This window comes from Tasmannia lanceolata, unplaced genomic scaffold (assembly GCF_043159265.1).
Source record: "Tasmannia lanceolata isolate RefF3 unplaced genomic scaffold, GAP_Taslan_0.1 ptg000024l, whole genome shotgun sequence".
NCBI classification, from domain to species: Eukaryota; Viridiplantae; Streptophyta; class Magnoliopsida; order Canellales; family Winteraceae; genus Tasmannia; species Tasmannia lanceolata.
In genome coordinates this window covers 4757739-4785013 of record NW_027518701.1, presented here as the reverse complement: position 1 = coordinate 4785013, position 27275 = coordinate 4757739, and the positions used below count along the sequence as shown (strand labels likewise).

General features: G+C 38.4%; 1 protein-coding gene across 1 annotated transcript; it reads right to left on the bottom strand.

Moving 5' to 3' along the window:
- Window positions 1–324: 324 nt before the first annotated feature.
- LOC143857123 (remorin-like) lies at window positions 325–19692 on the bottom strand. Its single transcript, XM_077367407.1, has 5 exons — window positions 19346–19692; window positions 13391–13444; window positions 13203–13290; window positions 5465–5546; window positions 325–791 (listed from the first exon to the last, which is right to left on the bottom strand). The coding sequence occupies exons 1-5, from the start codon at window positions 19470–19472 to the stop codon at window positions 591–593; spliced, it is 552 nt and encodes a 183-aa protein (XP_077223522.1). The 5' UTR covers window positions 19473–19692; the 3' UTR covers window positions 325–590.
- Window positions 19693–27275: the final 7583 nt, after the last annotated feature.

Below are 27275 nucleotides of genomic sequence, written 5' to 3'. Positions count from 1 at the left end.
CGGACTTAGACAAGAACATGCCGGTCATAAGTTGGGAGTCAAAAGTAGTTTTGATTGACTTTATAGGGCAAAACACAGACTTAGACAAGAACATGGCGTTCATAGCTTGGGAGTCAAAGGAGTTTTGATTGACTTTATAGGGCAAAACACAGACTTAAACAAGAACACGATGAAGGTAAAAGAGAGTCGAATTGACTCAGTCAAGTCGATGATGACATGGGAGAGTTTTGAAACTAAGGTTAAAGCAGAGAAGAATCAAGCTCACAAAATGCTGTAAATCACAACAAAGACTAAAAGTGAGTCTAAATAAGACCATTCTATCTCTCAATGCCAAACTAAAAGTAGATTTTATATAGACATGAGAATTACATATTTCAAAGCAAAAGAATGTTTTTCAAACTGGGTTTCTCAGAAATCAAAATACATATGCATTACATATCAATATAAAAGAAGCAAATCACCACACTGTACAATGTATACACACAATGCATACACCATTAAAGATATACCTAAGCAATTGGCACTCATAAACAACTATTCAAAGAACTGTAAATATACAAACATACACACCTCTGGTTCAACTGAGAATTTTAGCCTCCGAAGCAGCCGAGGAGCTTCTTGGGAGCGAGCCCGGTTGCACGATACTTTGCAGCAACCTCTTCGGCCTTGAGAAGTTCTTCCCCATGCTTGGCCTCAACCATGGCCCTCTTCTCTTCTGCTCTCTTGTGGTACAGACAAATCTTATTTTTCATCTTCTCTGCATACTCTGCCTTCTGCTTTTCCAATTTTTCCTGAGTGAAAAAATAGTGGGCTGAATAATTTGTTCCTGGCCTTGGTTTCTTTTGACATAAAATGGGAGTAAAACAAATTTTACAGCCCATTTTACATCCAGTAAAACAGAGCCTAAAAGTAAGCTTTTTATTGATCACTCCAGTTCTAAAATGGCCTCTGCCTGTGTGGGGCTGAACATTAGTTTTGAGACTATCGCTATATTGATTGAACAGCTAATTCTGCAATAAAATGTATTAATTATGGGTCCGATGTCAGCAGTGTCATTTTTTGATAAGGTCACTACTCACATTGTTTCACTTTTATGATCGGATGTTGATAGCATATCAGGTACTGTGAGTTCATAACAAAGTTAATTAGAAAAGTGTAAAACAAGGTGAGTGGTGCCATTATCAAAATATGGTAGTGTGGAATGTGGATAGCAGTCCCCATTAATAAACAAAATAAAAATATCAAGTACTACGTGAGAATGTGATTCATTTTTTTAAAGTTCTTTTATGAATAATGTTCTTCTGGGGCCCAATACTTCGACCGTGGGTCCCACATAGCACCATGACGCACAAGATTAAAATCACAACAACTAACTTTTTAATAAATAACATTTCAAAAGTAAGAAAATTTCTGCGAAGTAAATTTAATCGAGGTTGACTACAACTGTAAACCAAACCCCCACAGAAATCCTAACGAATATTAATGCAGAAATCATTAAAAAAAATTAGTCTTACTCTCCAAGAAAACCCCACAAATAGGAATAGGCAACAAAACCATAGCAAAACCCAAGCTTCTTTCTTTCCTATTCAAACTATGCAAAAAACTCATCCAAAAACCGAACTCAGTTATATATATATATATATATATATATATATATATATATATATATATATATATATAGACACACACACAGAGGTTGTTGTTCCTGAGCAAGTGTGCAGGTAAGCTTACCTGCACACGAGTGCAGAAACAAGGTGGGGGCCTACATTTTTTGGTGGTTCAAAGCATTCACTTGGAAGGCCCTTCCATGGATAGGGTGTGGCCAAAAAATCAGCCCCATTGGATCATCCCAACCGTGCCATTTGGGGGGGAGGGGGGCGGGGGGGCGGCGAATGGGCAGAAACATGGACACACAGTGTCTGTCCATTTTCCCCCCGACCTTTGATTGGGTTAGGACGATCCAAAGGGGCTGATTTTTGGGCCACACCCTATCCATGGAAGGGCCTTCCAAATGAATGGTTTTGATCCCCACAAAAATGTGGGCCCCCACCTTGTTTCTGCACTCAAGTGCGGGTAACTTATCTGCACACTTGTGTAGTTATAGTTTTCTCATATATATATATATATATATATATATATATATATATATATATATATATATATATATATATATATATATAGAGAGAGAGAGAGAGAGAGAGAGAAAGAAAGAGATAGAGAAGGGTTCCTGAGGTGGCGCTAGCGCTACCTTATATGAGGTGGCGCTCACAAAACATAGGGGGGCCCACTTTGTTTGGATGATCCAAAGCATTCATTTGATAGGCCCTCACATAGATAGGGTGCCAAAAAAAATCAACTTCATAGGAACATCCTAACCCTTCCATTTGTGGAGGTTAAAATGGATGGGTATAAACCTCCATAAATCTAAACCTCAACAAATGGAAGGGTTAGGATGATCTTATGGACCTGATTTTTTGTGGGCACCCTATCTATGTGAGGGCCTATCAAATGAATGCTTTGGATCATCCAAACAAAGTGGGGCCCCTATGTTTTGTGAGCGTCACCTCATATAAGGTAGCACTAGCGCCACCATAGGAACTGTTTATACCCCATCTCCCATAGTTGTTGACTCATCCAACCCATTCATTTCTAGCCGTCCAACCTATAAAACTATGGTTGGTTTAGTCATCCAACCCATTAGTTTTATAGGTTATAGTTATAGTTATGGTTTATGGTTAGGGTTATGATTTGTGGAGGTTTAAAATGGACGGCTAGAAATTACGCTCCTATAGATTGGATGGTTAGGATTATGGTATGGAGATGGTTTCTTAGGAACACACTATCTATGTGAGGTGCTATAAAATGAATGGGTTGGATGAGTCAAACACCTATGGGAGATGGGGTATTGTAAGCTCTAGCGCAAGCTGAGCTCTAGCCCACGAACCCCGCCCCCTATATATATATATATATATATATATATATATATATATATATATATATATATATATATATATACACACACACACACTAGTAAAAAACCCCTTGCGATGCACAGGCCGACAAAGAATTGTACGGACCACATCATAGGTTGATCCAAACCGTCCATGTGATGGAACACAACATCAATAGGTTGTGCCGGTAAAATCATTTCTATAGGCTGATCCTAGCCCTCCAATCTATAGAGGTTTCCATAATATGTTGCTCATCTGAAGGTGCCCGGAATTTGTAAATATTTTTACAGGTGTGCGGAATTCGTAATATCCTCAAAAAATTAATAAGGAAAAGTACTTTTTTCGTAATTGTCATATTTTGATACCTCTTCTTTGTAGTTTTTTCCGTAATTGTCATATCTAGGTACCCGTTGTCCGTAATTTCCTCCCAAACTTTACTACTTAATGATTATTATTGCTAGCTTCTTTCTTTACGTATTATTGCTAGCAACCTTTCAAGAAATAGTATTTTCGTGCAGTTTTTCATCACATCTAATAAGACAAATCACTGAATACATACAATTGCAAAGGATGGGCAAGACATAGCGTTTGGAGAAGGTGGCTAGCAAATCAAGATTCGAAATTACCAGCGAGGTGTTAATGCCACAGATTTTGCAAATAATTCCGAACATTCATACATTTTTTACCCTCACATAGATAGTATGTACAGATATGTGGGGAGGGCAAAAAACAGTAAAAATCATCCACATTGACGTGTTAAATGGACAAAATTCTCTCCTTTTCTCTTCTGCTATATATATATATATATATATATAGAGAGAGAGAGAGAGAGAGAGAGAGAGAAGAAAGTGTTCCAGAGCTCGAGCTCAAAAACACATATGGCCCCACCTTTTTGGGGTGATCCAAAGCATTCATTTGGAAGGCCCTTCCATGGATAGGGTGTGTACCAAAAATCAGCCCTATAGGATCATCCTAACCCTGCCATTTGTAGAGGGTAAAAATGGGCAGAAACATGGACACACAGTGTTTGTCCACAGCGGCAGAGCCAGGAATTTACAATTGGGGGGGGGGGGGGGGGGACTAATTTACACTTGCTTGTACTGGTCATTGGGGGGGCCATGGCCACTAAAATAGCTTTGCATGCATGTACAGCCATGCATGGGGAAAAGGATTTTGCAAGCCATTGAGGGGGGCCATGGCCCCCCTCATGCTATATGTGCCTCCGCCCCTGTCTGTCCATTTTCGCCTCCATGTTTGATTGGGTTAGGATGATCCTATGGGGCTGATTTTTGGTACACACCCTATCCATGGAAGGGCCTTCCGAATGAATGTTTTTTATGCCGCCAAAAAATGTGGGGCTACATGTGTTTTTGAGCTCGAGCTCCGATACACATGGCCCCACATTTTGGGGGGGCATCAAAAGCATTCATTTAGAAGGTCCTTCTATGGATAGGGTGTGTACAAAAAATCAGCCCCATAGGATCATCCTAACCCAATCAAACGTGGAGGGGAAAATGGACAGACACTGTGTGTCCATGTTTCTGCCCATTTTTACCCTCCACAAATGGCAGGGTTAGGATGATCCTAAAGGCTGATTTTTGGTACGCACCCTATCCATGGAAGGGCCTTCCAAATGAATGCTTTGGATCACCCCAAAAATGTGAGGCCACATGTGTTTTTGAGCTCTACCTCAGATAAGCTTATTTGAGCTCTCTCTCTCTCTCTCTCTCTCTCTCTCTCTCTCTCTCTCTCTCTATATATATATATATATATATATATATATATATGTATGTGTGTGTGTGTGTGTGTGTGTGAGAAAGAGCACACACACACACACACACACACAGAGAGAGAGAGAGAGAGAGAGAGAGAGAGAGAAGAAGAAGACAAACTCGAAAACCCTACACTAAAAATCCTACTTTACAAAAATACCCACAATTAAAGCTCCCTACAAAACCAACTGGAAATATACTTTTCCCCCAATGAGGCTATTTTAGATATTAAGGCTTTCAAAATATAGAACTCCCATGGCTTTTTCAAACACAAGGCTTTTAAAGTGGTATAAGACTATAATATTTGCAAACAAATCACAGGGCAGTGATAAAAACTACAAATTTTATGAAAATTTTCATAAACCTTTTCATGAATACCCTTGTTCCTCATAACATTTTAGCTAGAATGGTTGGTCGGCAGTCAATCTACTTATTTCAAGAATTGTTTGCAGTAAATAATTTTAAGGAATGGGGAAATTAATGAAACGACTTCCCTAGTGTATAATTAAAAGCAGATGGTGAAAAACATGCCTTTAATAAGTATTGAATAAATATAAATCTCTTCTAAGTAGACAGTTGTGATATTTACTTATATGTGCTCTCAAATATTTACACAATTTAAGTATATTATCATTTTATTCTTCAGCACCTGTAAGTTCTGAGAGAACCCTTTCTTCTGCTTAAAACAAGCATTTTCAGCCTTCTGTAAAGCAAAAAAAAGGTCACTAGGCTTATGCTTACCTCGATCTGTCTCAGCTGATATTCCACATCTGCCTTCTTTGTGTTCTCCCACGATGTAATAGTTGACAGCATTTTGTTAGCCCTGTTTAATGGTGTAAGGAAGCTACATTACCAATATTCCAGCATGATATAAGATAAAGTATTGGTTACTATAAAACCTAAACGGTACATGCATAAGAAGGGAAACAGTAAAGTATTAATTATGAAAAGTCGGAAGTTAAACTCATCAGAATCACTTATGCTGGTTGATGGCCCCGTGGAGGAAAAAGGCAAAATCCTTTGGCAAGTTTCCTTACTTGCAACTATTTGGGTGATTTGGAAAGAGCGAAATATTAGTGTTTCAAAGCTCCTCTAAAAGCCCATTCTATGCCTATACCAAGATCGCAACTATTTGGGTGATTTGGAAAGAGCAAAATATTAGTGTTTCAGAGCTCCTCTAAAAGCCCATTCTATGCCTATACCAAGATCATATCGCTCTGCATCTTCTAGGCGAGGTCTCTCCCCTGCTTCTGGTTTATGTCGAGCTCCGATCTTTGGCGTCGCTATAGTGAAATCTGTTTTTTTCCAGGGAAGTGAGGGATATTCCTTCTCCTAGCTGGTCTCCCCCTAATCCTGTTATGTTTAAGTTAAATTTTGACGGCTCAAGCATTGGTAACCCAGGCCCGGCAGGTATTGGAGGTCTCCTAAGGGATGAAGGGAAAACATTAAGTGGCTACTCTGGGCGGATCGGCAGAGCTGACTCGAATGAAGCGGAGCTTAGGGAGGTCTCCAAGGTATCGGGCTAGTTGATAATAGTATCTTTCGAGCATTGGCGGTGGAGGTCGATTCCCTTAACATAATCGGATGGATGCTCGAAAGTCACCCTCATCCATGGAGGTTTGCCCACTTGGTGGATGAGATCCAGGATCGGGTGGGGTCTTGTCCAGTATCCTTCCGACATGTCAGAAGGTCAGCCAATAGAGACACGGATGCTCTTGCCCAAGCGGGGGTTGATAGGCCTCGCTTGGAAGTGTTTGACATTTTCCCGCTTGGGATGTAGCATTTTTGTTTCTTTTTTTTTATTTTGTCTTTTCTTGGCTCTCCGACCTCGATCGTGAGCTTCTATTGTTTCTTCTCATTAATAAAATCTTATTTACAGTTCAAAAAAAAAAGGAGCAGTACAGAGTATTAGCTTCTGGCAGAGGGCATATGATAATGCCAAACAAAGCTTAGAATATTGAAAATGCTGATATGAAACAGAGAATACATGAAAATCAGTATGGGATAGATAGGCCACAGGCAGTATGGATATCTCCAATTTTTATGCTAAACCTCCTGCAAAATTCCCAATATCTTTTGCTTAATCATCAAATACATTATATCCTTATGTCATTTGTACCATGACGAGACATTCCATTCTTATAGTGCAGTGAATTCAGTTTAGATATGGGCCGTGATCTTAAAAGAGAAGGGCCAGAGAATTTAGTTCTTTTTATCAGGCTTCTAGGATCTGGTTAAGTAGGGAAATTAACCATCTCAGAGCTTTCTATTGTGTTCAATGAGGTGAATGTAGGGTCTTGGCGGACAAGTAACTTAGACAAGTGTCTAACAAGGTGGGACCAGCAACCCAAAAAATAAAATATACCACACACATCTTCAGAGTATGATACACATAAATGGATATCGATATATACATGGGAATGGAGATAATACTTATTGTCTCCCAAAATCTAGAACTCAGATATAGATACAAGTATCTATACCGCAAGATAAGACACAAGGCATGTATAAATTATTTTTTTCTTGAAAGGTGACAGGGATATATTAAAATCATACGAATGATACATGCACAGGGGACCAGTAGTCCCCCAAGTATTACAACGTATGAAGGCCTGGAGCAATCTAGGTCGGAAAAAAACAAAAAAAAGGAAAGCTTTAAAACCAATGATGGGCCCTCCCAAACCATCTTCAAAATCCACCCAAACAGCTCTGAGAACCATCCAAACCCAACCACCTCCCAAAAGTCTTTCTTTCTCTACTCATGGGAATTCTAACCACACCTGAAAGATTCCAAAAAACTTTGCTAAATCCATTGTGATCTTCCCACCGAAGATATTGACAACCATTGAAACCACTATTCTTTTAAAGGAACTTTTTCTTCACCTATCCTAAAAGCGGTCCCCCCTCACCTGTACACTTGCCCAGTTCCTTTAACAAAGACTCGCTTTCGTAACGAAAAGCCTTTCCGCTCGCCACTATGTCCAGATCCTCCTCTTGTAGATCCCTGTCGTCTGGCACCTTTCCAGCCGCTATCTTCTCTTCAAGTTTCCGTATCCCCACTGCTTTCTTCGCCTCCCACTCCTGCCGTCTTAAACTTCTCTCTTCCATCAAGGATTTGATGAAGAAAGGATGCTTGTTCATTGGTTTATGGGTCTCCTTAACATTGAAAGTCCCTATCAGGCTAAAAAAGACCTCTCTTCTCCTATTACCGGCGTCTTTGAAGAGCAACCATTGCCTTTTGATGAAATCACTAATGATTTCCCTTGGGGTTGGCAAAGACTTAGAGGCCTTTTTTTCATTATAAGCCATGCCCCTAATCATGAGCAAAAAGCTCCTCTAATTCCATAAAGTCCATTTGCCGCTTTCGTTTCCGGCTTATTGCCGGAACAACTGAAGAAGAAGGTGGAGGGAGGCTCTGATCCTGCTGTTCCATGATCCTGAATGGGGCAACGAGAGGACTGAGTTTTCGATTCTACTACTTACTTCCAAAGGTCCCCTCTTTTTTATTATAGGGGCAACCGCCTATGATTACCAATAACCACCCCCACACCACCCATGACGGCTAAATAGGAGAGTTTTCCAAGGCTTTATTATGAACGCATTTATGGAGCCAGGCACTCGCCTGACAAAGCGTTTCTGCCTCTTCGGCTTCCAAAGATAACATGACAAATATTCCTAAATTAAGTAATCAAACAATAGGGCCCTAGAATGGTTTCTAAGAGTATTTTAATCATCCCCTTCGAATTCCACGAGCGCCTTAAATGCTATGCTATTTCTGATGATGATTAGCTCTGTCTTTAAGGGAAATTGCCGACTCCCTCTTGTCCTTTCCGATGATCCAGCTGCCTTGATATAATTTTTCACTTCAATAGCGTAAGCGACAGTCTTTTGCTTGTTTCAAAAAACCAACTCACCCATCTGTACAGCACCCATCGGAAATCCCTTTTTTTTTTCTTCTCTTTTTATTTCCTACCTTTTTATTTACCAAAAAACCTATAATCCATCTAGCTTCCATATGGTTGAAACTAGACGATCAAAACCCCAATAACGTTTACCCGGTCACCCAAGGGCCGCGCATGCCCTGGGAAGGTGTAGAAAGTCATTTTTTGGACCCCATTCGACCATTTTATGTCTTTGGGCCTTGACAGAATGTGGCTTCAAAATGAGTTCCACTGAGGATATTTTTTTGGAAGAATCCAGCCCAATCTGGGCCTTTGAGAGTTCTAGACCATTTCTTTGCTTCCATTGATTTCTGAAATTCGAGCCACCCAAGCGGAACTCCGCTTTCCTTGATTTTAGGACACCCAAAGATTTATGCCACAAGCCAATCGCACTCCAATGGGTGATTGGCCCTAGAAGCACTGTATTTGAGAAGAATCTGCCATCCCAAGAGCTGTAGTTTTCTCAGTCCTATTGGAGTCAGAAAAAGGACCTTTTTGACGTGGACGATAGGACACAGGATCCGATGCAAGTCCGGCTGATTCTAAGGTATGTGGGGCCAGTGGAATATTGGGAGAAGTCTCTTCCAATTTTCCTTTCCCTTTCTTTGATTGATGAGATTTGAATTTTGAATTCGAAAAGGAGGGCCCTAGATGTTCAACAATCTTCCCTCCAACAGACCCCCAGCCACCCAACGGTGGAGCTTCAGTTAAACTCCCGCCAGAAAGCCCTAGGCCGCCGATATACCCAAGGTCGGCGGGCACGAAGAATCTAACGCGTTTGAGCTCGGTACCTTATGGGAGGGCTGCTCAGCAAATCCGAGTTCGGTCCATTGCTTTCAGTAGGAGGGGAGACTTCAATTCCTATAGTAAAGCAGTCACCCAATATCCAGAGGAGAGCAAAAGAATACGAAAACTTCCATCTAGGAGTGAGGATTCTCACCGAAACGAAGCTCATACACTGCCTATGTCTACCTTCCATCCTTACTTCCAAGACCGGACCAAAAATATTTCCCAAGGCTTCCACTGTTGAAATTGCCCATGCGTGTAACGGAATCCCATAAAAGTCTACCCAGGTTTCTTCCGCTCCCTGGATAAAACCCCGATTCCAAGCTGAGAGAGATAGCAATTGGTTCCCACACGCTTCCACCCCCTTGGCCAGAATCGATGCAGCCTGGACTGCTGATTCAAACATAAAAAGAATTTCATCCCTCGCTAAGATACAAGGACATGTGAGGGAAGGTAAGTTCCAAAATCATTTGGCCCTGGCCCAGAGATCATCTAGAGTCCCATTTATATCCTTTTTTTTTCCGACCAGGCATGCTCTTAATATTTCAACCCGAGCTCCCACTTCCTTTCCAGATATAAAAAGTAAAGGGATCCCTTTCTCAAAAGATGTTGATATTTCTCCAGAATCCAGCCACGACCCGTCCTCACCGCCGGCACTGGCCGAGGGCTGTTGAGCAACGAGATTCGGCTCAAGATTGAGAGGAAAATATTTTCTTCTTTTTTTGGTAAAACCATCGACATCGAGCTCGCCATTTGAAGTTGTGGTAACGGCAGGATGGGCAAGTCCAGTCCCCAGGCCTTCTTCCTGTGGAAGGGGGAAACCACTTTAAGACGGCCTTTTTCTTCCCCACCCCTCCCTGCCTAACCATCTCGTTTTTTTGTGGGAATTACTAAGACATGCTTTTTCACCTAGTGATCTCTCTGCCACCTTCTTTGTTTGTTTTGGATTTTGGAACTGATTGAGAGTCCAAAACTGATTATTGGACTCAAATATGGGTAGAAAACCTTCAACCGATTTACGGTCTGTCGTTTTTACCACTTGGCCACTCTCCCCTTCCTGGAGGTACCCTGAGATGACTCTTCTTTGTAATGATATCTTAAACTGTGATATTGATATACTGTTATTCAATAACAGTACGAGGCATGTATAAATAAATACTATGAACTTAACTAGTTGTAACTTAGATGATGAAATTAATAATAATTTATAAGTTTCACATACCCAAAATTACAATTACAAACACATGACACTAACAGGCAAAAACCATGACAGTAAATTCAGAAAGTGATACAAGTTTGAAACATGATGGTATTTTTGTTAGTATCGTATGCTCTCAGAAGCCAATTTCTATTTGAATTTTGTAAATATTCTTATATGAGATAGATGAAATTTTTATTTTTGCCTTTATTTAATTCACTATTATGATTGCTATGGATATATTGAACTTTATGTTAGATTAGATGTTGAAATAATGCTCCTTAGGTAACATTGTAGGAACACTATGCATTGGGCTTGTAACATCAAAGACAGAATACATAGTGTTCCAATTCAATGTAGACCTAGAATAGTTCTCAGATGGGAATGTTGACATCACATTTCAGTACTAAGATGTGCTGCTTTGATAGACTAGAGGATGATGATGATTCAGTTGTTCTAGATGCAGGATATAGTTAATGCATAGACCTAAGAGGGTCCATATGCTTCTATGTAATGTTTGTATAACTTTGATTATACCAAAAGGTTAGATGCCCAATAAGAGCCTAATACATGGAATCACCATTCGAATAGGAGAGAACACTTAAGATGTGCTGCAACCTAGAAATCTAGATCCAATAGTATTTGATAAAAATATTTTATTAAAGTAAATTATATACATTAAATATAGTATTTGCAAAAGGCATTTGTAAAATATATGGTGAGTCCAAATTAATTATAGAGCCATAAATTGAATTCGAAGGGGCAGAGATATGACGGTGATTGCATATTGAATTCTTAATAGGCCCATATGGAATTATTTCATGGTAGAGGAATAAATTGATAATTCTACAAGAAAGGGCCTACTTGTATGGCTTTACAGTCTCTGGCATTGTGTTGACGGACATCAATTTCCATCGGTAGAAGTCCTTAAATATTATTTATAAAATTAAACAATATAAAGAAAAAAAAAACAAAGGAATGAGACTCCAATTTGATTGGGATACTTCAACAAGAATCCTCCTATAACTAGAGACCTAGTAACCCTTGAGATCCTATAAACTTTGTCTCTACACACACCCCTAAGTATAAATGATATCTTAGGGTTCATGAATTTCGAGAAGAAGAGGCGACAAGACTTGGGCTGCTCACAGGTAATTCATGAAAACCAAAAGTTCTTAATCTGGGTTTAAATCTATAATTGTTTGAATCAATTTTAATTCAAAGAATTTTTAAAACTTACAAATAATCTTTTAATTTAACCAAATGAAGTATCCATGAAGTATTTAGTGTAAATATATAGATATTATATAGTGTCAGACACAATATGTTGGGCCTACACAAGTATTGTGATATCAATTGCAGCATCTATAAAGTGAATAGAAAAGACAACTTGTTTGCAATATTAGATTTGAATAAGTATATAACATGAAAAAAAAATAGAAGATAGCCTAAATAATATGTGAAATAAGAGAAAATTTGTTTTTTTTTCTAATAGTCATGTTGGCGTGTGCCCTGCATGTTTATCCAGCACGCTTGCACCCCAACAAAGTAATTTTCAAACATTGGCTTGTGCATTTTTTGTAGAGCATTGGCTTAATTAAAAATCTACCATCTAGTTCCCTTGCCGCTTAACTACCAAGTAAATTCATAGTTACTGGAAACTTCCTAGTTGGATGCTCGCTTCCAAAGAAACTCGCTTCGGAAGCTACGTTTTTCTTGCTTCCCAAATTTAGGAGACGTCTGCTTCCCAGACATTTCCTCTGTTTTCTCTTGATTAAGAGTACGCTTCTTATTTAGGTGATTATTTCTTCCTAAAAGAATGTTTTCTCTTTTTGATAATGCTGAAGTAGGAGACGTGCGCTTCCCAGACATTTCCTTTGTTTTCTCTTGATTAACAGTACGCTTCCTATTTAGGTGATTATTTCTTCCTAAAAGAATGTTTTCTCTTTTTTATAATGCTGAAGGAGCGTATTAAAAAGAAAAAAAAGAGTACATCTAAAACTTGAAAACTCATGAGGATTTTTTTCCGAAAGCTTAACATTAAATATACATGAATAAAACAAGTGAAACTATAAATTTCCAAATCTACTAATTCTAATAATCGCGAAGTCATTTATTTCTACTTGTAATCCTTATCTGTATTAATCCTTCCTCTTTAACCTAGTACAATCCTACTCTTTCTATGTACATCTTATTCGCTTCCAATGTGGCTTCTTACATTCTTTATGTTCTTTCAATGACACTTCCAACACATTTTATCTTCACTTTCTTTAGACTTTTTCGCTTCTCGTATTTTCTCTGTTCTAAACCTCTCAATTCCCGCTTTCGCTTCCCGCATTGCTTCTCGCACTCGCTTCCCACTCTGGCAACTATGGTTATGGTAAATTCTTATCAATAACAACCTATTTTCTACTGCCTTTCTGGAGTGTGCCACTTGACATCTGTAGCAATAGGAATATCTCTTAAGGCAAAAGATTTCACCATTTCCATTTTCTTAAGCTTCAAAAATAAAAATCAATTTAAAGATAATCTAGGTACATAAATCAATGCTTACTTGTTTTCGGCTTTTGCCTTTTCGTTCTCTTCCCATGCTTTGATCAAAGACATTCTCTTCTCAGTTGCAACACGTGTAAGAACAAAATCTAAGACAATATAGCATGAGACGTTTTTACAATGAGAATATTATTACAAGCGGAAAAGAAAATAACCTTGAGACAGAGGAAGCATCAACTAAATCGTTACCTCTATTAATTGATCCACCCGAGTTCTTCTCCACTGTGGGAGAATCTGAGACCTCTGCCATAAAGAGAGAAAAAATCAAGATATTAGTCAAAAAATAATAAACAGCCATTTTAAGGCTATCCAGATTCATAGGCAAATCCTCATAGGAGATTAATATTAGCAACTGAGTTATCATATGTTTCCAAAATTCATAAAGAAGATAAACTTTGATACGGATGCCTGCTGGGGCTTAACATCAGTTAGGGCCCGTTTGGATACCTCAGATTTTGTATTTGGATTTGGAATTGAGTTTTCAGTACAAAATGAATAGATCTGGCAGCTCATGTTGAGGGAGACGGAGAGGGAAGGGCGTAATTCCTGCTGCAGGGGAGAGGGTTGAGGAGCCAAGAGGGTGAAGGAAACTGCCAGATCTGTGGATTTCCAATTTCTTATTTCCACAGCTTATTTGGAAATCTGACTTTTTTCACTGTCAGTCGCTGAATTGGAAATTCAAGGATTTGATCGGGATCCAAATGTCAACGCAAAAAGGGCCGCAAATGTGAGAATTCCAAATCAAAATCTTCTCGGCATCCAAACGGGCCCTTACTAATTTATCATATTATCATGAATTCAAATATCAACACAGTTATAAGGGAAAACAAAATTATTATTTTCCTAATTTTTTAGTTATTTATATGAATTTATTCATTTTAATTGTATTTTTACTAATCTGTAATCTATTTATGCTCATCTAGCTGCAATCTGTAATGTCAAATATGATCATTAGTTTTTATGTGGTGACCGCACGTATTTTAAGTTTTTTTTTTTAAAATACTGTGGGTACACATGATTTAATGATCCAAACCATTCATCTGTTGGGCCCCAGCGGAACATATCCGGAAAATAATCTCCATAGGATGGTGCTACTCCTTCGATTTGTAGAGGTTTCTATAATCGGATCATCCCATGCAGATTGTTTTTGGAGCAAGGCCAATCTGAGTCAGGGTCCAACAAATAAATGATTTCAATCATTGAACCATGTGGGGCACACTGTATTTTTTAAAAGAATACTTGCACCTACATGCTCACACCATCTAAAAACACACTGTATTTTTTAAAAGAATACTTGCACCTACATGCTCACACCATCTAAAAACTCTATAACCATAGATCTTCAAATGTATTAAGGTGCATGTCTGGCTTTACCCAAGTGAAGAGCTAGGGAAAAAATAATTCCAGGGTCTGGTATAACCTACATGCTCACACCATATAAAAACTCTATAACCACAAATCTTCAAATATATTAAGGTGCATGTCTGGCTTTACCTAAGTGAAGAGCTAGGGAAAAAATAATTCCAGGTTCTGGTAGGGTTGCAATTTTCCTAGAAAACAGGGAAAAACTTTCACATCGGATAAAAGTAAATGCAACATGAGTTGGCTAGTGGAAAAAAAATTCGAAAACAAAATTCCAATAAAGGTGATCCTCCGTTTTGTTCCTTCTATTGATGGAATTTTCCAAAGATGAAAAAAGGAAATTCCAAAGATGAAAAAAGGAAAAGGAAAAAACTTTTTATTAGCATAAAAATAATAGGCAATAAGGTAAATGTGCCACAAAGTTGATTGGATAGACAAAAAAGTGAGATCTGGCTCTGGGGCACCACTTGATAGTCCTGAGGGTCTGTTTCGTTGCACAATTTTCTGCGGTTTACTAGGTGTTTTGATCGGTTTTGGGGCGCCATATCATCTACTAGGAGTGGTTGGTTGCATGTTTTGATTCAAACTACTAGGAGACTACTTATCTTGTCTCTCCCTTGTCTGCCCATGTGGCATGACATTTGTCCACCACCAACTACCTTAAAAAGGTGATTTTTTCCTAGTAGATTCTTGGGATTTAACACCCTTTTTTTCCTCTCTTCTCTCTATACATTGGTAATGAGACCCTGACTGCCCTCTTACTTTGGTAATGACAACCCACACCATGCAACTAGCTTAGTTGATAACCAAACACTACTTACGACTACCCTACGTGGAGAATACTTCATTGCTATTAAACCTATTGAATACTTCAGTTCTAATACACCACTACTCTACAAGGCACATGCAACCAAACCTATATTGCATGAGTATGGGTAGAGTGTCGGAATCTAGTACAGATATCGAGTGTCGGAATCTAGTACAGATATCGAGTGTCGGATTCACCTAACCTAAAAAAAAAAATATCCATGGATTCACCAATATATTTTAATCAATTCTAATTTTATTTCTTTTACAAGATAATATGGTTATAATAGGTAATATATTGAAAATTTTAGTAGGTTAAATAAATATAATATTTTATTTTCATATACCACTCAAAAATATATTTTTTATTTTCATATAAAATTTAGTATTAAAATAGAGAAAACTAAAAAAATGTGATAATTGCAAATTTGTTGTAGTAGTATTTAATTAAAAACTAGAAAAAAGATTTCTAGAAGTGTCATGGTGAATCCTAAAGTAATGGAATCCGACACGGGTACATCATCCATTCAGAAGAATCCACGCAAAATAGAACCAAACTGACCCTAAATGAAGCAAAAGAGTGCTCTGATTTCTCCTTTTTTTTTTCCATTAGGTAGTATACTCAACATAGTCACAAAATTCTTCGCATAATTGAGTAATTTTTAAAAAAAATCCCAAAATTTTGTTCCCATTTTTTAATTTAAAAAAAATCGTGAATAATTCATAAACACAGATTTGATGAATAATTCGTTAGGTGGTATACCCAACAGTCACAAATTCTTCGCATAATTGAGTAATTTTCAAAAAAAAAATATCCCAAAATTTTGTTCCCATTTTTTAATTTAAAAAAAATCGTGACTAATTCATAAACACAGATTTGATGAATAGTTCGTTAGTTTCTCATATAATAATTTGAAATTTCTAAAGAAATTCAAACGGGAACTCACATCCTAATCTACCAAACACATGCATTTAACCATCATTCCATGCCTTTGTTGTGCCATATTTAGAAAGATAAATATACGTAGTAGATATATGCATACTAAATAGAAAAAAAAAATGGTTTTTCCGATTTTTTCCTTAACTCTTAGGCAACATTTTCCAATTTTCTCAAAATAATTGCCTCGCCGATTTATTCCCAAATCAAAACTTAATAAACTTGATATTCGGTTATGAAGTCTCAGATCTGATGCAAATATCCAATGACATTTACTTACAATATAATAAGAAAAGGCAAAAGAATTTCAGAGAGAATATTTACTTCCTATTTTGATTGTTACACCACCTATATATTTTTTTTGCACTTACGATGGTGACATCCTCTCTCTTTATTTATGGATAAGAATAAAGAGAGTGGGTGCAACACTGCAATAACGTAGGGTAATTATAATTTCCCAAATAACTTTATTTTCCTTGAATATTTACATAGGCCCTGTTTGGATGGCAGGAATTTACTTAAATTTTTTGGAAAGGAAAATCATTTGTAAAGATATCTACTTGTTTACACATGAAAAAAGATAAGTTGTACCATTCAAAAAATTAAAAAACAAAGAAAGATAAGTTGAACCAAACTTATTCAATTTTTATGTAGGTAGACCTCCAATTTACGATGATATCCATCTAAATTTACCATAATCATATCATTCCTTCTAAGGCCTTGTTCGTTTCAGATTGTGACAACTGATGGTGAGGGCCCCAACCAATTGTTGGCATATAAAAGATGATTTTAGGGGGATGGCCTATCTAAGTTGGCGTAGAACAAATGAATGGTTTAAATCATCGAGTAATGCGGCCCCCCATTAAATTTGTTGAAAATATGAGTATGGAGCTTACCATATAAAAGATCCTCACAAATCTAGGGATAATCAGTAAAATTAGAAATGAGCAGGTGTCTGGTTCTTGGGGGAATTTTTTCTGAAAATGTCCAAAAAAAAAAATTTGAACGGTAAAAGAAATGTCCAAAATTATGGATAAAAATTTTCCATTAAACTATTTTCAAAAAAAATCCATGGGAAATAAATTTACAAATAAAGATTTTTTTTTCAATTTTTTTTTTAAATATGTGTATGTGGCAGACATCATATTAAAAGGTGGGGGTGGCTCCAATTGAGGAGAAGATGAGAGAGCACCGCTTAAGATGGTTTGGACATGTCCAACGTAGGCCTTTGGATGCTCTCGTGAGAAGAGGCGACTCGTGCCAAATTGATGGAGTATAAAGAGGTAGGGGCAGACCGAAAACAACTTGAGTAGAAACAGTGATGAAAGACTTGATAGCTAAGAACATAACAGAGAACATGACCTTGGATAGGATAGAATGGAAGAAAATGATCCACGTAGAATAACCCAACTAGAACTAGGATTAGAGTAGGGTAGATTCCTTTTACCTTCTTCATGAATTTTTTCTAAAGGATTCATTTAGCCGACCCCAACTAGTTTGGGACAAAAGGCTTTGCTGATTTGAGTTAAATTGATGCGTACGGGGCAAACACCATATTAAAGCTCCTCACAATTCCTCCTTTGGTGGGAAATGAGAGGGAAAGCACCTCTCTTTCCCTAAAAGATACAAATCCAGGTGAACACCTGAGCGACTTTAGTGGAGTTGGAAAATGATGTGGCAATAATGTCAGCCCGTGGATTCTCTCTCTCTCTCTCTCTCTCTCTCTCTCTCTCTCTCTCTCGTGGTGGAATTTTAAAAAAATCCAAAAATTATGGGCAAAACTTTCCATGAAAAAAAATTCCAATGTCCAGTAGGTTTGCAGTTTTCCTTGGAAGCAGGAAAAATTTTCTATTTTGGAAAAAAAAATCCATGGAAAAATAAATTTACAAATGCTGGAAAATTCATTTCCCAAGTGAAAATTTTCCATACATCCAAATAGCCCCAAATTTCCATACTAGCTAAACCCTGGATTTTATAAGCTAAAACCTGGATTGTGAGCAACCTAGATTGTACAATCCTGGAAATTCACAATCCAAGTTTTAGCTTATACAATCCAGGTTTTGGCGTATAAAATCAAGGTATATTAGCTTTCAAAATCCAGGCTTTACAAAATTCAGGATTTTCCAACCACGCTTTACACAAACGCTTTTTCTAATTCTCAGATGAAAATCGAAAATAAAATCTAGGTTTTGGTGTATAAAATCAAGGATTTAGCTTTTAAAATCCAGGATTTTCCAAGCGCGCTTGACACAACCACGTTCTTGTAATTCTTAGTGGAAAATCGAAAGATCTAGGTTTTAGCTAATAAAATCCAGCTTTTGGTGTATAAAATCAAGGATTTAGCTTTTAAAATCCAGGATTTCCCCAGCGCGCGCTGTACACACAACCGCGTTCTTCTAATTCTTAGAGGAAATTCGAAAGATCTAGGTTTTAACTTATTAAACCCAGGTTTTGGTGTATAAAATCAAGGATTTAGCTAGGATTTTAAAATCCTAGGTTATAAAATCAAGTATTTTCCAAGCACGCTTTTCACACCCGCTTTCTTGTAGGAAAATCGAAATATCTAGTTTTTATCTTATAAAATCCAGGCTTTGGCGTATAAAATCAAGGTTTTAGCTTTTAAAATCCAGGATTTTCCAAGCGCAATTTACAAAACCGTTTTTTTTATAATTCTTGGTGGTAAATCGAAAGAAACTGAAACAGAGCAGGAAAGAAAAAAGGAAAACACAAAATTTTTCAGGTTTTGGGGTATAAAATCAAAGTTTTAGCTTTTAAAATCCAGAAGTTTACAATCCTAGACTATAAAACCCTAAATTATAAAATCCAGGATTTTCCACACAACTGTTTTCTTCTACTTGTTAGAGGAAAATAGAAAGAAACCACAACAGAGCAGGAAAGAAAAAGGAAAACAGAAATTTTTAAGGTTTTGGAATATAAAATCAAGGTTTTAGTTTTTAAAATCAAGGATTTTACAATCCTAGATTCTAAAACCCTAGCAATTTAGCTTTTAAACCATAGAAATTTTGGAGAAATCTTACTTTCAACGACGGTAAGTGCTTTGGAATCATCGATTTTCTCTTCATTTGGTGGAATCACAGTCTTCTCCTCGGAAACATCTTTCGGAGCTTCGAGTTCTTCAATTTTCTTTGATTCTTCTTCTGCCATCTCTTTCACAAAAATTCACCGATAAAAAGTACTAGCAAAAGCCTTCAATTCCTCCAAATTTGGAGAGTCTGTAAAAGAATTTAGCAGAAATCTTCGAATCTGAGAGAGATTTCTTTTGAAATCAGAGAGTTTTCGGAAGGAAAATAATAGAAGAAGATGAAGCTTAGCTGAAATTATGGAATCCCAAACTTCAGGTAGGTAAAGATTCTAGATGGAGAGACTATTTGTAAAGGCAGATGATAAATTCGCACCACTCTTAGGATAATCCGCACCATTTTGAAGTGAATTAACGTCAAAAAAGGTAATGACTCAAGGGAGCGAGTTATCCTACATTGGGTGCGGATTTATAATTTCCCCTTGTAAAATATGGAGAGAGAGAGAGAGAGATTAGGCTGGAAAAAGGGGACCGGCTCTACTTTTTGTCGCACTCTTTAAAACCACTTTTCTTGTTTATATTTACAAATAACTACTTACTGTTTGCTGAAATGTGCAAAAGGTCACTTAAGTAAAAGACTGAAATGGCCTTAATAGTAGATAGTTGCTCGAAAATCAGTTTTTTTTTATTTGTTTGTGAAGGGCTGATATTAAACAATCTCTTGGAAGGGAAAATGACTCATCACCCACTTTTATTTTCCATTCCAAGAGAAAGAAAAGCCTCTTATCTTCAAGCAGTGGAAATCTATGTTAATCCACCTCCATTAATGGCAGCAACGATAATTGTCCCGCGATGGGGACCTGTGCTACGAGTGAGATAGTGATACCATTAAATGATAAGCGGCAGTGATAAATCGACTCCCAAATATCTGAAATCGACTCCCTATGTGTCTTTCTCTCTCCTTTGGGTTAGAGAGACAGGTAGAGAATGAAGAGAGATAGAGACATGGAGGTCGATTTAAGGTATATGGGAGTCGATTTATCACTCCCCAATGATAAATTGATAATAACAAATGGAGTCACATTATACGACAGCTATTTGAAGGGAGATGATAAATTCGCACCCCTTTAGCATGAATTGATGTCAAAAAGCTACAGGGGTGCGAATTTATCAGCACCCCCGTTTGAATTGTGTTCCATTATGGGCAGTTAAGCCTTTTTGCTTAAGGTCATCCGTACCTGTGCCTAGGCGCGGCGGGGACCTCGGTGTTACGAATCTGATGGGAATGTCCTATTAAGGTTAATAAGAATACAAGCCTCTATATATTGTGGTTATTTCAGTTGTTGCATCCTTGTAACTAGGAATGCAACTCGGGTCGGGTTGGGTCCGGTTGAGAGCAACCCGAACCTGACCCAAGGAACCATTTACTCAACCTGAATCCGACATAACCGGAATTCCAACCGGATGAGGTGCAACCCGACCTAACTCGACTTTATAAGCTTACTAAAAACTAAAAAAATAATAAATGTCGGATTTTCACTCAGGTCGGGTTGCCCAAAACCTCAACACGAACCCAACCCAAACTCTACCTGGGTTAGGAAAACCCAATTCAGAACCCGACCCGTCATTTTTTCTGGTTGAACTCGACCCAAGTTGCACCCCTACTTGTAACATGGATTTGGAATTCTAAAATTGTTAACTGAAGTGTGGTTAGTTTTAACCATGGTTTTAAATTTCGGTTTCGACTAAAATTTTGGACTTATCCGAAATCGGAATTTCAGGCGAAATTTGGTATTGGCTAACGAAAAGCCGGATTTTTGGGACGAAATTTCAATCGAAATTCTTTAACGGAATTAAAATTTATTATTTTATTATAGATTTCGACGAAATTCTTGGAATTTACAAAATTTCGAACGAGGATTTCAGGAATTTCGGTTTTGGTACCTTTTCGTTTCGGTCCTCACCGAAATCCAAAATTTTTGATTTCAGGCGAAACTTAAAACCATGGTTTTAACTACCATAAAAGGGGAGCAATGCTTGGAAAATATATAGTCATATAGATTATTTGAAGGTTTGAGGCCATGCCACGTGTAGGGCAGATCAACCGATCGAGGACAGTGCATGGAGGAAATGTGTGCAGCGTGTGCAAAGATGGGATAAGTAAAAATCCTGAATTATTGGCTGCCATGTAGACAAGAAACTTTAGGCAGAGGCTGCACCTTCACTGCCGCACGATTCACAGTGCCATTACCTGGGAAACGGCCCCACATAATGCAAACAAGAAGGAGTAATACGACGTTATGAGTTCCCCAGGAGGCCTATAAATATAGAGGCACCCAATCGACGAAATCATCACTTGATCATCCCTCGTTCTTACTATCACTAGTACCTTTTTGTTTTATCCTTTTTACTTTCCTTCTACCCTTTGATATGTTTGTGAGGCTTTACACCCGGGCAAGATCGTTATGTGCAGCTAAACATACAATCACATGGTATAAAAATTTTGGGATCAATCTATCCCTTAAACCCAGGATCCTAGGGTTTAGAGGATCCGAAGGTGATTAAATAAATACAAAGGGAAGTAAATATACCTTACTTACAAGTAAAGTTTAATTGATCTTCTGCTTGATCTAATCCTCGAACGGTCACGAACATTCTCAATCCTGCAGCCCTACAAGTTGAACCGATGGATTCCTTTGAAACCATAAAGGAAAAGAGAACAATTTTTGTTTTCTAATGGTCGCTTATGTAAATCAGAAATCGAAGAGGGAATTTAAATTCTTCATGAAATTTTTATTGTTTTCTAGAAAAACTAGAAACTAGAACTAGAAAAGCAACAGAAAGAGAAGAAAAGTTGGACGATTTTTGTTCAGAGGAGTAGGTGAACAACTCGTCATCGGCTAGGAGCCTATTGCTACTTACGACATTGCAGTGGCAAGAGCTTGAACACAAGATCTGATCTTGAAGGCCCTAATTGTTTTAGATTTTGAGAATCAATTTGGAGTCCAAAACTGATTACTAAGACTCAAATTTGTGTCTAACAATCCTTTTTTTGACTCGAAATGATTTTGAGTCAAACTTATTATTACACTCAAATAGAGTTCGATGATGCTCAAATCTATCCGAGAGATCGAACGGCTGTGACCGAGGGGCTCACCTGACGTCTGTACTGCATGTAACCTGCACCCACAGACAACAGGTTAGGGACCACCCGGAGTTTTAGCTCCGGAGAAACCCTCTGACGCTCAAGTCAGTATTGAGATCAAACAAAATGGGAGTTTGGACCAAGGAAAGCTAAATGTTATCCCTAGTTTGGTGTTGTTTTACTCCCATGGGGAGCTCATCCCCCGGAATGGAAAGGAAGGTTCCTTTTTATAGGAGGTGTTGTTGTCTGGAGCATGATGTGATGGTGATAAGAGGTCGTTCGCTGGTATGACGAGGTTCCTGGGCTGTGGCAGCTCCCTATATTGCATATTATGGCAACATCGAGATTCGGGTTCTGGCGAAATCTCTGGTGGGCAGGTGAAGTACAGAGTTTCTTATCACTCCCTGCAGTCCATGCAGGGTAGGCTTGGATACCTCTCGATCTAATGCCACATGTCGCAATCTGGTGGGATCTGTTCATACCCTTATCAGTAGGGGTGTCAATTTTGGCTCGGGCTCGGAAGCTCGCTCGAGCTCGGCTCGAAAAAAGCTCGGCTCGAGCTCGGCTCGAATCCTTAACGAGCCGAGCCGAGCCGGCTTGCCAGGCTCGTTAAGCTTAACGAGCCGAGCCCGATTTAGGCCAGGCTCGGCTCGGCTCGGCTCGGCTCGGCTCGTTAAGGCTCGTATAAAAATATATAGTAATTTTTTTCCGTAATAAATATAATACAGTAGTAGTAAACAGTAGTAGGAAACAGTAGGAAACATCTGTGACAGCGCATAATCATGACTTTTTTCTACTTTTTTTAGTAATTGTAATAACTTGCAAACTTTTGTTCGTATTTTTTTCCTAATTGTCATAACTTGCCAACTTTTATTCGTAATTTTTCATTTAAAACTTTAGCTATTTTACTTTTTCAGTAATGATTACTTTTTTTCTTTTTCGTTTTGCTAGCGAACTTTCCGGAGACACCTTTTTCTTTTTAAAATAACTCAACCACTTTTTTCTTTTTGCTAGCGGCCTTTGCCAGACATCTTTTTCTTTTTAAAATAGCCAACCAACCAAGCTCGATAAGGCTCGCGAGCCTGGCCGAGCCGAGCCTGGTTCGAGCCCGAGCCCGAGCCGAGCCTAACATTTTAGCTTAACGAGCCGAGCCGAGCCTGGCCAAGCTCGGCTCGGCTCGGCTCGTTTACACCCCTACTTATCAGAGTTTTGGACTCGAAATCAATTCCCAAAATCCAAAATGGCCTGTCCCACTTGATCCTTTGTTTCAGATACGCAGAGCTTTTGTATGCTTTGTTCCACCATTCGAGGAATAAGAAAGGATAAAGAGGTTGGATTGTACATTTCCTGCTCTCATCATTGATTCTTGAATCCTTTTTGTAAGCTAAAGGATATTTTTTGGACTCACATTCCAACAAAATCAATCGCTTTCAAGATTGAAAAGTACGGAATAGCGGCACAAGTTTCGAGAAATTACGGATTTCGGGTACCTTTTAAAATAAGAATCAAACACGGGTGATTCTTCAAAGATGGGTGGTAAAAAGACCCCAATACCCTTCCCTTCTGACATCAACAGAAACGTCATTCAGCTTCCTTTTTCATTACTGCCCATTAAATTGGCACGTTTCACAAGGCTTCTTTTGGTTCATCTGAATGTGTATTTGAACCGACATAACCTTGGGTTCGTTTCTATCTTGGCCGTCGGAAATAACCAAAGACGGATGGATGCTTTACACGTGTTAAAAAAAAATTTGGAACGCTGGCACCTCTGTACACAACAGGTTTGGTTTAGATTTCAAATTTTACTTTAAACCCAGAGTCCCTTGGGTTCGTTTAAATCTTGGCCGTCGCCAATATGTATAGACGGTCGGATCCACGACATGTGAACAACAATATGGAACGGTGGCGTCTTCAAACAATACTGTCATCTCTTTGTATGAAATTACGCCGGTGTACCCATTATTTCCGTCGGCGTACCCCTGAATTCCGCCAGCGTACACAATATTTCTGGCCGCGTACTCTAGAATCCACCCGCATACTCGATACCTTTGGAACACATGTTTGACCCAGAAAATCCGGCAAAGTACTCGATATTTCGGCGGTATACTCTATATTCTGGCGGCGTACTCTAGAATCTGGCGGTGTACTCGATACGTTTGGAACACATATTTGAACCCAGAAAATCCGGCAGCGTACTCAATATTCTGGCGGCATACTTTATATTCAGGCGGCGTACTCGATAAGTTTGGTACACATGTCTGAACCTAGAAAATCCGATAGCGTACTCAATATTCCTATGGCATACTCTATATTCCAGCTGCGTACTCTAGAATCCGTCGGCATACTTGATATCTTTGAACAGTGGGTGTTCCTTGAATTAGGCGGCGTACTCTTGAATCCGACAACGTTCTTAGCCAAAAGAGACGTTTTGGATTGTAGAAAAAATCTCATCATATCCCACGTTTTTAGCAAAATTGTTTCTATTACTCAATATCCAACGCATAAATTAGTTGTCTGATCATATTTAAGTTTACATGACCGGTTTTATAATTTTTCCCTTATCCCAAATAATAATAATATTTTCGGTACCCAAACATTTTATCTCCATGAGAATCTGATTTTGAGGGCAAAGGAATAGGAAAATTGCGTTTTTATTGGTTTTTTTTTTGCTTTCCTGTCTCTTTGTTTCCAATTTTTCCTAAATTCGTATCAATCCTAACGGGTGTTAACGAGAGGAGTTTCACGTTTCGTAGTGGATAGATGCTAAATTCCTGTTAATCTTAACGGGTGTTGAAGAGAAAGCAGTTTCACGTTTCTCAGTGGATATATGTTAAAATGAAAGGAGTTGTTGCACGCCTCTGAGTACTTATTGGCCTCCACTTTTGCCTCATGGATGAGATCAGATCTGTTGAATGTAGTGGCAACCATATTTCGGGCTGAATACTATTGAGATCATATTGATGGAATCATCCTAAGCCGTTGATCAAGCAAGTCTTATTTAGATTTCTGTGATTCAGCTAATGTCCGTCCAAAATGGGACCAAGCCCATGCGTTATCTCATGGTGAACTGCAAGATCAACGGTCTTGATTTCATATATGGTCCCTAATGTGGAACCCAAAAATTATCGCCTTTGAGCCATTCATTTTAGAGATGCTTTAGGTAGGGTGCAACTCGGGTCGGGTTGGGTCGGGTTGAGGCCAACCCAACCCAACCCGAGGAGCTTAACCTCCAACCCAGCCCAACTTTCAACCCGCGATGGCTAACCCAACCCAACCCAAATTGGCTTTTCCCTAACCCGAACCCAACCCAACCCAACCCGAATTCCCAAGTTGGGTCGGGTTTAGACATTTCAGATGAGATATTTAGTAAGGGAGATGGCACCCAAGTTCAAAACCAAAGGAAAAAAAACAGTAAAACACTACTAGGACACATGCACATATTAAATAACTGCAAATGATGCAAGGAAAACATGACAATCACAATCACAAGGATATGCGGGTGTTTAGTCTAGAAAAAAGAAGGTTGAGATCATCCAATCAATCGATTTTTTCATGTTTCAATCTTGCGGTTGAGATCTCTTCTAGGTTATGGTTTTTACTATAGTGACTCTAGCCCTTTACTTTTTGTTTTTGATAAGTATCTATTATTATATTTGCAAAGTATGGAAAGAAACAACAAAACGTCAGAAGCTACAAAGTACAAAAAGTAAAAAACATGTATTACTCTTTGTCGGGTTACGAGTTGGGTCGGGTTGCCTGATACCCAACCCAACCTAACCCGAATTTTGGTCGGGTTGCCAAATCCCAACCCGGACCCGAACCCAACCCGAATTTGGTCAACCCAACTCGCCAAAAAATCGGGTTCAACCCGACCCAAGTTGCACCCCTAGCTTCAGGTCGCTAGAAGCCATAGCCTTTCCAACGACGGAGCACCAATAACATAGCCGTTTGCACCAAAAAAAAAAGTGAGAAATAATAAGATATTAATTTAAAAATAATGATTGACGTTGGGTTGTGAATTTGTTATGAAGGGCAACATACGAAGACTCTGTTGATGTCAGAAGGGCACTGGGGTATTTTTCCCACCCGATTTTGAAGAATCACCCGTGTTTGATTCTTGTTTTAAAAAACGCCCGAAATCCATAATTTCTCAAAACTTGTTCCACATTCCTTACTTTTCTCTTCTCGTTTGGTTGGCGGAATTTTTTTGGTTCTTGAGATTTATGTGGAACAAAAAAACTCCCCGGGAGATTGGTGGAAAAAAAAACTCCCTCGAAGTATCCCGGTAAAATAAAAATCCCATGTTTGGTTGACCGGACTATGGTGGGAAAAAAACACTTTGTTTGGTTGCTTGAACTGTTGGGAAGAAGAAAATTCTTCTGCAAGCTTTTTTTTAGGGGTGTCAATGGACCCAGACGGTCCGATGGACAGTCTGAATCCGAACCTTAATAAACGGGATCTAGGCACACAAGAATGATCCATGGACATATTATGGATCCTCTTCGTAAGATCCGAAAAATTTAGGATCGTGATCAAGACATGGCAAAAAAATCCGACGGATAGTCACGATCCAAAATCCTTTTACTAAAATACCCTCAAAATATTTCTTATATTAATACTTAAAGGGGGGGTATTTACATAAAAATGAACTAAATATTCCTTAGCTTACAACTTTCTGCTTCTCCCCTTTTCCAGGCGTATTTTTCTCTTCCGATCCTCAATCGGTTTTTCTTCCTGTAAACTTGCCACTCACCTTTAACAAGGATTAGTTACTCAAAAGTTT

Bases quoted from the DNA above. Each gene is read 5' to 3' on its own strand.
- LOC143857123 (XM_077367407.1), bottom strand. From the start codon at position 19,472: ATGGCAGAAGAAGAATCAAAGAAAATTGAAGAACTCGAAGCTCCGAAA. The intron at 13,445-19,345 runs GTAAGATTTCTC...TCTTTATGGCAG, and splicing joins AGCACTTACCGTCGTTGAAA to AGGTCTCAGATTCTCCCACA. The intron at 792-5,464 runs GTAAGCATAAGC...TTTTTCACTCAG, and splicing joins ATCAGCTGAGACAGATCGAG to GAAAAATTGGAAAAGCAGAA.